At 35.6% G+C, this 12,442-nt stretch overlaps 1 protein-coding gene across 6 annotated transcripts in view; it reads left to right on the forward strand.

The window, feature by feature from the left end:
- LOC120419991 (protein furry) overlaps nt 1-12,442 on the forward strand; it is a 189,543-nt gene that overhangs the window by 14,113 nt on the left and 162,988 nt on the right. For 4 of the 6 annotated variants that reach the window (XM_039582873.2, XM_039582875.2, XM_039582877.2 and 1 more), the window contains exon 2: nt 9,134-10,482. In XM_039582873.2, coding sequence (XP_039438807.1) covers nt 9,134-10,482 — 1,349 coding nt within the window. Of the gene's footprint in view, nt 1-2,116; nt 2,231-2,917; nt 3,068-9,133; nt 10,483-12,442 lie in introns of those variants that run through there. The other 2 variants (XM_039582874.2, XM_039582878.2) reach the window with 2 other exon arrangements.

The raw sequence follows: 12,442 nt of genomic DNA on the forward strand, positions 1-12,442 counted from the left end.
TTAAAATTGTTTAAAATCGTTTACAATTGTTTCAAATTGTTTAAAGTTGTTTAAAATTGTTTAAAATTGTTTAAAATTGCTTAAAATTGTTTGAATTTGTTTTAAATTGTTTAAAATTGTTTTAAATTGCATAAAATTGTTTTAAAATGTTAAAAATTGTTTAAAATAGTTTAAAACTGTGTATTTTTTTTTATTAAATTGCTAAAAAATTGTTTAAAAATGTTCAAAATTGTTTAAAATTGTTTAAAATTGTTTAAATTTGTTTAGATTGCTTAAAATTGTTTTAAATTGTATAAAATTGTATTAAAATGTTCAAAATTGTTTAAATTTTTTTTAAATAGTTTAAAACTGTGTATTTTTTTTAAATTGTTTAAAATTGTTAAAAATTGTTTAAAAATGTTTAAAATTGTTTAAAATTGTTTAAAATTGTTTAAAATTGTTTAAAATTGTATAAAATTGCTTAAAATTGTTAAAAAATGTTTAAAGTTGTTTAAAATTGTTAAAAATTGTTTAAAATTGTTGAAAAAAAAATTAAAAAAATGTTGAAAAATGTTAAAAATTGTAAAAATTCTTTTTGAAATGGTTGAAAATTGCTTATATATTTCAAAAATTGTTAACTATTGTTAAAAATTGAAAAAAATGGTTGAGAATTGTGAAAAAATGCTAAAATTATTAAAAATTGTTAAAAATAGTTAAAAATTCTTCAAATTTCTTTAAAATTGTTAAACATTGTTTAAAATGGTTTAAATTGTTTAAAACCGTTTTAATTTTTCAAAATTGTTTAAAATTGTTGAAAATTGTTAAAAATTGTTAAAAATTGTTGTAAATTGTTAAAAAATGTTAAAAGTTATTAAAAATGTTAAAATAATAAAAAATGTTACAATTTGTTTAAAATGGTTGAAAACTATTAAAAATTGTTTAAAAATTGTAGAAAAATGTTTAAAATTGTTTTGTTAAAAATTATAAAAAAATTGTTAAAAATTGCAAAAAAAATTATTTATTTTTTAATTGTTAAAAATTGTTGAAAACTGTTAAAAATTGGTATTTTTTAAAATTTTCTTAACTCTCATAAGCTTTTAAATTTCCAAAAGTTTAAGCAAAACAACTTAAAAGCAACGACGCCATTATCTGGGTGCACAAATCGTAATCCGAGAAACAATGTACCCATTTTCAACAATGGCGTCTGAATTAAGTGATTTTAGTGCTAATAGTTGGCAGTGCGTCACGCAATTATGAGTGACAATTCAATTCGGCAACGCATCAGAAATTTTCGGTCCATTTATTCAGAAGTGTTTATATGTTGTCGTTGACATGCTCTCTTGGGGAGCGTTCTTTTATTACGTAACGCGAAAAATCGGACTTTTAGACCCCCTCCCCCCCCCCTCGTAACAAAATTTCCATACAAATTTTAAAAATTTTGTATGGAGCGTAACACGGCCTCCGACCCCCCCTCCCCCCCTACTGCGTTACGTAATAAAAGAATGCTCCCTTGGGTCATTTGTTATGAGTTTAAAATTTTGTTTTTTAAGTCAACATTTAATTGTAAAACAAATTTAAAATTTATCTTAAATTGCTTTGTTAAAAAATGATTTTCTTGAAAAAGACCTTTGAACCAAGATAGTTCATACGGTGGCATTGATTTGATATCGAACATTAAAGAAGATTTGCCATTTCGGGTCAACGCGCATTGTTGTGGACAATTTCCACATGATGTGACTACGGTGTGTATGTGGGGTGATAATTTAATTATAAACAGAGTCCTCACTGCTCACTACACCATCATGAGTGGCTTGTTGGCAAATGTTTGCTTTATTGGTTTTTCGGTCGATGGAAAATATAGCTAAATGGGGTGGCGTGATCTGTTTTGACGGTTGTTTGATATATGTATGAATGAACGGGTTGTTTGTTACGTATAATGATTCGCAGTGGGACGAGTCATTTCGAAGCTAGTTTTTGGGGTGTTTTTGTCTCATAATGAGAATCTAATTTGCGTTGCCAATTCAATGAGTTTGTGTGCCACACAAATGGTTTTCGAAAAGCCAATCAACTTATCAACAAAAGCCATTCTCATTATTTTTAAAATCATTTAGTTATGTATTTTGGAAAGAATTCTAAACTTTAGACAGGGTTAGCGTGTCCTAATGTAGGTTTATGTTGGAACGCAACAGCCTTTCGACAAAATTGCTTAGAGTAGCCGTTCGGATTGGACATTCCTTACCATTTTTGACCCGTAAGTATTAGCATCAAACTACTTGAACGATTATAATTTTCCGTGGTAAACGAGCAAAAACAACGTTTTTATTATCTCACAATGTTCTCTGACATATTGGTCATGTCTGTTACATAAAACCCTTCACCCTTTTATTATTTCAATATTTTCTCGCAATCAGAGTGTCTCTATAGTGGAAAATGACACTGTTCCGATGAGGCTTGTAAACAATTTCTTGCTTTATTGATTCTCCACCTTCGTCACATCGTCGTTCATCGAATATCACGCGATTTGCTTAAAAGCTGCTAATAGTAGTAGAATGTTACCCGGTCGTGTAGTATCCATACCTCAACTCATGCCCGGCCTGAAGCGCAAAATTGGATTGAGTAACGTTCTTGACCGCGTGGCCACGTAATTCCCGCAAAGTTGTGCCTTCTGCTTCTGGTCAATTTAGCAAAGTATTCCTCGTCCTGTCCGGCCATGTTTGTCCACATGTCAAAACACTCCGCGGAGGGAAATCCGAGCCCAGTCCCGGTTTGACCCGCGAGCTATTCTGTTGTCCGTGAAATTTCGACAAGGGGAAAAACAAAAACACGATTTCGGCGATTGTTTTTCTACGAATTTTCCAATTAATTTTAGCAAAATGCCAATTTCGCGACGCGACTTTCGTTCCAGCCGGGAGTGCGCTTCGCAGAACCGGGTTGGGACGGTGGCGTGGATTTGAGTTTGGAGCTTGCTGGTTTTGTTTCGTTTTTTTTTCGCGGGAAGGTTTGTTTGCTGTTAAGTGGTTCTTGGAAGTTGGATTATCCTTCGGAAAAGCTAGGAGATTAAATCTCGACCAAGGCAGAGTTGTTTAGAGTGAGTAATTGTTGGGGAGAGCTGGCTAGCTCTTTCTAGATTTGTGATTTAAAAACATTTGAAGAGATATAATTCAAAGGACATTCTTTGAACATTTGAATTATTTTATATGTACATCAGTTATATTTCACCTGTCGTCAATTTTGCGATTTTGTGAGCTCAATTGTTTTGTAAGAAAATATACATTCGATCGTTCATGCGTGCACTTCTTATCGAGAAATTAATAAGAGAGATGTGAGCCGGTAACATGGAGTGAAACTTTCGAAGCTGTCATGGAAAACTTCACAGCAGCTCGACAGAAAGTTTAACTCCATGTTGCACTTTTAATTTCTCGATAGCTAGGGGAAATATACCCTTTCTAATCAAACACCTATCTTCGTCATATGGAGAGTTTAATGCTTGATTAAAGCTCCAAAAATACTATTTAGGCTATAAAATTACCAGCAACAGCACCGCCTCGAGTAAGCACGCAAATTTATGCCATTTACTGGCCAAAAAGATCAAATTAATGCACTTTTGATCATAATTTCTATTTTGCGAGACCATTTCTCATCATTTTGGTGGCACACATCCACACGCAAGATCAGAGGTTAACAGCTTAACGAAAGTCGCCATCAATATCTTTTTACTTGCGCTAACGATTTCAAAGCGCTTGAGATATAAAATTGCTTCCAACTACCGGCAACATGTTCTTTTGCTCATTAGTTAGTCACTCACTTGAAAAATAATCCCGAAAAATGTAAATAATTAGCAAGCACCATCAAAAAAATAAACGCGCTAAGTCTTTTGACGTTTCAATTTTGACCACCCATTCCAATCGAAGGCTGAAGAAAACCGAGCGAGAAGCGAAGGTAAATAAAGAACAAAGGGTGGCCACCAACACCACCAACATGCTGGTGCAGCGCCTGTTGGAGTGAGCAAGTGCTGCCAGGAAACTTTCGCTATAGGGGAAATAAACCCATTTTAATTACTCTAAGCCGTTCGACAAATTCTCATCACTTTTGCCGTTTCCGCTATTAAATCAACATTTCCAGATGTATCAACAATGGAGAGTTGCTTGCTCACTTTTATTTAAGCTATTTATTACTTTGGAACAGTCAAAAACACTTTATGAAAGCTGTTATTCATGATCAAAGTTCTGATAGGCCGATAATAGAAATAGGATGAGAAAGGGTATAGTTCCCCTAAATGTTACTTTCGTGAGTGTTCGCTTAAAATTTCATCAATTTTGGCAGCACTAAGCAGACCCAAAAGAGCGTTGGAAGAAAAAAAGAACTAAGCTGAAAATAGAAAAATGGGCGTGGCCCAATGCACTCGACTGATTTGAATGCATTTTTGAAATATTTTATTTTTAAATGCTTGTAAAAGGAATAGCATAACTTTTAATAAAAGTGAAAATAAACAGAAATGTTCACAAAAAGTTGCTCTACTCGTTGGTGTACTTGGTTTTAGTTAATTTCAAGGAACACTCCAGATTATCCAGCATCATTCAAACACGACCGCTTATTAGGCTTAAAATGGGCATATTTCCCCTACTAACTTTATAAACATCTAGTAGTGATCAGCCAGGGGCTGACTTCGAATTCCCTACGTTGTGTTTTGCTTGTCCAGGCGCGTAGAATCTTCCAAATTGATTGAAATAAAACAACTAGTTTGTGGTGAGAGCTGAGGCAACCGTCTCAGACGGTGGTCAGCGCGCGAAGTGGCAGAATAAAGGTTTATTGTTCTCGATACGGGTACAGAAGTAAACACTCAGGGACGGACACAAATACCGTCTTGCACGAACAAGTAGACTAGATTTTTTTATGAAAATGCGGATTTAAAAAAAATGTTCGTAAAAGTTGCATGCAAAATAAGGTCGTTGCAAATATTTTTATAAGGTTCACGTCAATAACATCCCCCTCCCCACCACCACATTTTTTTCTTTTCACATTGATTTGAATAAAACTTCGTCCATGCCTGTGTCCTATGTCAAAAGAAGCATATCTAGAGTTTTTTTTTGAATAGGTCCTTTAAACATATGAAAAAACTCTAGATATAATTTTGGTGGCTTGTCATACCAAATGGGTATGTAAATGCATGAAATTATGTATCTTTAGAAGGGATTTTCTGATCGATTCGGCAAGTTTTAAGTTATTAGTAGTACTTTTTTGAAAATTATTTTGTACCATTATTTTTTTTTTGTTACACGGAAAAAAATCTGTTTTTTTATTATTTTTTGTATTAGGCCGATAAATATTTTTTAAATTTTCTTGAAATAATTCATTGGCGTCGAACTGTAAAAAAATGATCACGGTGGATACTCTTGTACCACAGTTTTTTGTGTGATCAAAGTGGTAAATGCTTTGGTGGATTTTTGACAGTTCGAAATATTTCAAGAAAATTTACCGCGGTTGACCAAAACCATATAAACAATGCAACTCTTGTTTTTACCAATTATTTGAACATAAGTTCGCATACTAATTGTCAAAAGTGTGTTATTTGATGAATTCTAACATCAACTTTCGTTTCAAATAAGTTTGGGCGCTGTAGTCAATTTCAAAACAATAAAATAAAATAAAAATATGAGTTTACCAAAAATGTGACACATTTCACTGAAATATTTCATAGGCGTTTGAAGCACCAGGAAGGCAAAGCAGAAATTTATGGTTCTGATTTACTTAAATTCTAGCAATTTTTTATACAAAATATCGATTGTTTTTGATGTTAACAGCTTATTTAAGACCTAAAGAATGCCATTCACTTAAATTTCAGTCCAAATTTTTGTTAGAAAAGACATATTTTGCATGCATTTTCTTAACCCTCTAACGCCCAGAGCTGTTTGCTTATCGTAAAAATAGTAAATGGCTTAATTTTGGTACAGTAATGCAGGCAATACCATACTTTGACCCACAAACATCGAATTGGGGCAAAAAAGTTGAATTTGAAGTGGTGCACCAGAGCACCATCAGGAAGATGAGCAACTTTTTTTTAAACCACAAAATCTCGTTTTCTTCAAATCTATTGGTTCATTTGTTTGAAAACGTTTCGAAATGTGTTAAAAACTACTTATTCTTTGCTGTAAGACCATATTTCTCAAGTATGAATTACAAATTTTAAAATCTCTGCATTTTCAGGTTTCTTTGATTGGCTCATTCAAAACCCACAAACAACCATTTTCATGAAAAATGAGGAAAATAATAAAACAATCGGTCTAATAACAATGTTTTGTCTTGTTTATGAATAGTCGAAACGTTTAAAAACTTTTGTTTTGATAAAAATAAGCTTTTTCTGTAATTTAGAAAAAAGTGCTCCTGAATATTTAGTTGCTCATATGCCTATGTGGTGCTCTGGTGCACAAAATGAAAAAGGTTGAATAACACTTAAAACCGGTCCAAACTCACAATGTTATTCACAGGGGTTCTTGTCCAAGGTTCAAATGATAGCAAAACATTTTTTGTTTCATAAAATTTTGTGTTTGGTAATTTTTACGGGCTTTCGAAAACAGGTATTATTTATTTCCCTAAAATTGGCCCATTTTTGTTTACATTTCACACTGTAACTTTGTCTGTGCTTAACCAAATTTGATGAAATTTGGGGAGATGTTAGTATACATTCTACATGAACACCTGCAACTTAAATCACCATGAAAAGTTGTGTCAGTTCCGAGATATTTGAGTTCAAAGTTTTGGTGCTCTGGAGTAACCATGGGCGGGAGAGGGTTAGAATTGACTACATGATTTTTTTGCCAGCTATAACAAAAATGGTATGCTACTAAGTGTCCGGATTTCGAATCATGACGTTAATCACCCCGACATTCTCCAGGATGCTTCCGAAAGGTTGGTTGCGCTGGAATAGATTAGATTAAAGTGGGTCAGAAAATTTATTTTGTAGCCTCCTAAGCTGACGTTATACGCATAATTGTCCCATGTGATTTTTGGTCGATTCTGACTTTTTGTCATTTTAAGGTTTAGTATGACGTTTTTTTCTCATAAAATTATTTTTATTAGGTCCTTTTCGGTACTGGGACCTGGTTAGGACCGAGTCGGCTTGTGTAATTATATTTGACTTAATAATTACAGAGGATCTTGTGTGTAAATGTAAGTGGGAGGGGAGCCGATTACCCGCGGCCTACTCGGGGTTAGTAGGGAAGGGATTGATGTTAAATAGTTTGACGTTTACTTATCGAAAAACACATAAATTCTTGTACTTCGAGCCAAACATTTCATTAGGGCACAAAACCAAAAGGTAAACATTCGGGATTATTCCACTATTCCATTCATTAGTACACTCCCTACATGCCCTCCAAGAATCAGATTGATAACAAACAATTTCCTATTGAAAAAATCAAAACCACAAAAGGGCCCATAACAATGTTCACTCCGAACCAGAAAAAAAGTTCAATTGTGCCCTTTTATTTTGCGTTAGTTTTTCGTAGTTGAGGAACTTTCTATGATATAAAGTGAACTTTTCATACATTCTTAACACTAATTCACTTCAAAACAATGTTTGGTTTACGTTTCACCAAGGATTTCTGCAGAAAAAAACTTCGTCGAAACACAATATTTAATACGGTCCCGCGGATGCTGTTCAGTGCACTTTTGAAGAATTTTTATGTTTCACATGCCTTATTCTCACCATTCGATCACAAAACATCACCAATTAACATAATGTTCGCTGAATTCCTCATTATTTCTAACTGAACAAAAGGTCCCATAAACATCATTCAAAACAACAATCCGGTGACAGCGCTTTAGTGCCCTTTTAGTTCTTTTCGAAATTGCATTAAGAAAGGGCCCATTATGAACAGCAGTTGGAAACCTAAAAGGGCCTAATAACGAGATTTTTTAAAATTATGAGTTTTATTGTGAAAATCAACATAAATTAAGAAGCAGTAAAGCAGAGTTGAGGATAATGATGTGTTTTATCGAATCATCAGTAAAAATACCATCAGTCAAGCTTATTTTTTAAATAGGAATTGAAACAAGTTGTCCATTTTTTGCAAGCGATTTTCTCGAATCGCGGTTTTTGCTTTTGTGCCCTAATGAAATGTTTGGCTCGACTTTGTTCGGAAAGTCATTGAAAACAACACCGAAGTTGCATTGCTAATTTGATTTGGTTACCCGCGGTGGATTTTCTTGAAATAATTCGAACTGTCAAAAATCCACCAAAGCATCTACCGGTGGATACTTTTCTACCACAGTTTTTTGTATGATCAATGTAGTAGGTGCTTTGGTGGATTTTTGACAGTTCGAATTATTTCAAGAAAATCCACCGCGGTTAACCAAAATCAAATTAACAATACAACTCAAGTCTGTTTGTCCCATCGTTGTACTTCTACGCATAATTGTTCCAACAAGTATTTTCTTTCACGAAATTATCAGTTTGACGAAGTATTGTGTCTTATTTACCTATTGTATAGCAAGAGGATTACAAATAAGAGTGATAAACTGTTAACTGAGATTATTAGGGACTAATGGGGTGAATAGGGACTTGGGTGCCCAGAAAAAATGACCCCCTGCTCCACAAATGAAAAACGGGTTTGAGAAAAGAAACGACCCAATCAGTCTGATGGTTGAGTAAAATCGGTCTTACAAAGGCCGATAGGAGCGTTAAATTTCTCAGCGGGTAGCAATAGTGGCCGACAGCTATAAAGTCAACCCTTTTTTCAATTAGTCGAAGTTTTCCGATTACTTTAAACTTTGGATAATCAAGCCTTCGGATACTAGAAACTGGACTGTATATGGATAAAAAAATACCGTTCAAAATTTTAGTCTAAGCCTGTATAATAGTTATCAACTTTTAATCTTGTTTTGCATCGTAACAAATGTAAAATGTTTGAAGATTTGATGCAAAGCATGTTTTTTTTTTATTAACGAATGATTTGAAACAAGATACACCTTGAGGTTAATTAATGGGAATCAATGTGAAGCCAACGGTTTTCATTGGTAAACGAACCAATGGTGGTAGTTCTGTACGATGCAATCCTTTCTTCCTTCGAATTTTTTTGCCACCCTTCAAGTCCATCTGTCAGTAGAAATTTTGACTAACCTTTTTCTTTCTCCCCGAAATTTCCCACCCACTCAGATCCACCGTCCGGACCCGCCGAGTACGGTGCTGCCGCAAATGTAGTCAACCAGCAGAATCTCTCCCTGTCGGAGCCACCGTCCCTGTCCGAAGGGGGCGCCCTTTCGTCCTCGGTGGGCGGCGGCTCAACGAGTGATTCAACAACCAGCACTCGCCACTCGATTAATCTGACCACCAGCACGCCCAAGCTCGGAGGCTCGGATCGGTCCTCGAAGAACGGCTCCCAGCTGCAGCTTGCCGGCACTCAACAACAACAACAGCAAAATGCCCCAGGGCCGCCGGGTCCCGGAGGTGGTGTCGAGGGTGTTGGGAATGTGGTGGCGGATGAGGGCGACGATACCGTTACGGTGATTGAGAATCCTTCGATTGCGGAGGTCGAGTCGATTAGGTCACCGTCGGCCGTTAACAACAGTTCGGTGAGGTTGAGTCTGCTGCCGTGGAACACCCACACACGGTCCTCGTCCGTCGTCGTTGTGCCGGCGAGTGTTTCCCTCACGATTGATATGATGGCCGCCAGCGATGGCACGTTGAGGCCGGGGGAGATTGTGATGCGCACGTTGTTCACCGACTTTACCGTGCAGGCCGAGAAGAAGATAGAGATTGTGATGCTCGAGAGTTCGGACAAAAATCTGGCTAAATTGTTGCAACGTGGCGAGGATAATCAGTTTGACCAGTTGCTGCTGGCGCTGGGTTCTGTGGCGGAGCATTGTTTGCCCTCGCTGTTGAAAGCCCTCCTGGCTTGGCATCGGCACCAGATTTGTGACGGTGATATCAAACGTGACTACAAACGACTCGAAACCGAGCGCCAACCGGCATCAGCGGCCACGGCCAAATCCAGCAACGAGTTGGAGTTTCAACTGCAACGACGAGAAGCCGCGGTGGAATTTATCTTCTGCCTAGCGCTGATTGAAATTCTCCGCCAGTTCTCCTTCCACCCCGGCCACGATGACATGGTTAAAAACATTGAAAACCTTGCCTTCCGTCAGTTCAAGTACAAGGAAGGTCTCCAAGCGTCCCCGAACGCCCAGTACAACCACATGATTGCCGATCTGTACGCGGAAGTCATCGGCGTTCTCGCGCAGAGCCGCTTTGCCTCGGTTCGGAAGCGCTTCATGACCGAGCTGAAGGAACTGCGCGGCAAGGAACCGACGCCGCATCTGACGCACAGTATTATCAGCCTGCTGATGGGGATGAAGTTCTTCCGCGTGAAAATGGCCCCCATCGAGGAGTTTGAGGCGTCGTTCCAGTTTATGCACGAGTGCGCCCAGTACTTTCTGGAGGTGAAGGACAAGGACATTAAGCACGCGATGGCGGGGCTGTTTGTGGAGATTTTGGTGCCGGTGGCAGCGGTGAGTTGATGTTTCTATTTTACGCTAGTTGCACACATTAATAACTGTTTTGAAAACACACAAATTAATTACCTAAACATAATTCTGCCCTATTGTGAAAATTTAAGACCAAAAACTAAAAACTAAAAACTAAAAACTAAAAACTAAAACATAAAAACATAAAAGCATAAAAGCATAAAAGCATAAAAGCATAAAAACATAAAAGCATAAAAGCATAAAAGCGATATTTTTTTTCTGCTGTCATATTTTCGGAATGTGATTTTTTTTTATTGTTCGATTTCAATTTTAAAACCGGAGTTCATGTACAATTTTAATGGTGGTAGCGGTTGAGGTAGTGTCAGTGGAATATCAAAACCCAGATTTCAACTTCTTGTCGGCTTGATGCTCTTCATGGGGGTGATGATTATACGAACTAGAAGGCAGGATCAGCAACAGCTGGAGCACTTTATGAAGTGGTCATCAAAGCTCCTGTTCCAATCTACCAATACGGCCAGCAGTAGCAGACTAAAGGCATCGTGTGGTGATCATTAACAACTTGCGGCGTCTTATGCCTTTGCTGCCGAACGAGCAGTACCTGGATTCCTGCTGGAAGAACTGAAACCTTGATGGTTGCTGCCCGCTACTTTACTGTAGCCCTGTTCAAGTCCAGAAGCCTTAGAAGAATTACGATTCAAGTGGCATTTGATGATAAGTTTAAACCCTGCTGGAGCTGTTGAATCTTGATTTGGTCAGATTTATCAATTTTATCTATCATTATTCCCTTATTTTATATAATATTCTATTGATCAAATGATATATCCATATTATCCCTTTCCCACCTTCCCTTTCTCCTATCCTCATTTCCTCCCCCTCCCCTAGGGGTGGGGACCCCTAAATATTATTATCTGCCAAATTTACACTTCCACACCACACCATTCGGAGCGTTTGGTACGGTATGTCCACGCATCCTTCCTCCCCTGATGAGTCTGTGAAATGTGATCCGTTCACAGAATCTGTCTCTGCGGTTAATGCAACGCAGTAGGCCTGGCCGCTTTAATTTTTGCTATACATTTTCGGGGTAACTCGGATGTACTGTAATCATTAATATTGACAAGAAAGGACTTGAGGCGTAATCTTACCACAAGTTCTTCCAGGATGCTTTCTTCGGACTGGCTGCGCTTGTGTTCGATTAGATTAGATTAGATAAGATTAGAAAAGCATAAAAGCATAAAAACATAAAAACATAAAAACATAAAAACATAAAAACATAAAAACATAAAAACATAAAAACATAAAAACATAAAAACATAAAAACATAAAAACATAAAAACATAAAAACATAAAAACATAAAAACATAAAAACATAAAAACATAAAAACATAAAAACATAAAAACATAAAAACATAAAAACACAAAAACATAAAAACATAAAAACATAAAAACATAAAAACATAAAAACATAAAAACATTAAAACATTAAAACATTAAAACATTAAAACATTAAAACATTAAAACATTAAAACATTAAAACATTAAAACATTAAAACATTAAAACATTAAAACATTAAAACATTAAAACATTAAAACATAAAAACATAAAAACATAAAAACATAAAATATAAAAACATAAAAACATAAAAACATAAAAACATAAAAACATAAAAACATAAAAACATAAAAACATAAAAACATAAAAACATAAAAACATAAAAACATAAAAACATAAAAACATAAAAACATAAAAACATAAAAACATAAAAACATAAAAACATAAAAACATAAAAACATAAAAACATAAAAACATAAAAACATAAAAACATAAAAACATAAAAACATAAAAACATAAAAACTTGAAAACTTGAAAACTTGAAAACTTGAAAACTTGAAAACTTGAAAACTTGAAAACTTGAAAACTTGAAAACATGAAAACTTTAAAACTTCCATTTTTGGGGCATGACTGTCAATGATGGTTCTAAATATA

The sequence above is a fragment of the Culex pipiens genome, chromosome 3 (assembly GCF_016801865.2).
Source record: "Culex pipiens pallens isolate TS chromosome 3, TS_CPP_V2, whole genome shotgun sequence".
NCBI classification, from domain to species: Eukaryota; Metazoa; Arthropoda; class Insecta; order Diptera; family Culicidae; genus Culex; species Culex pipiens.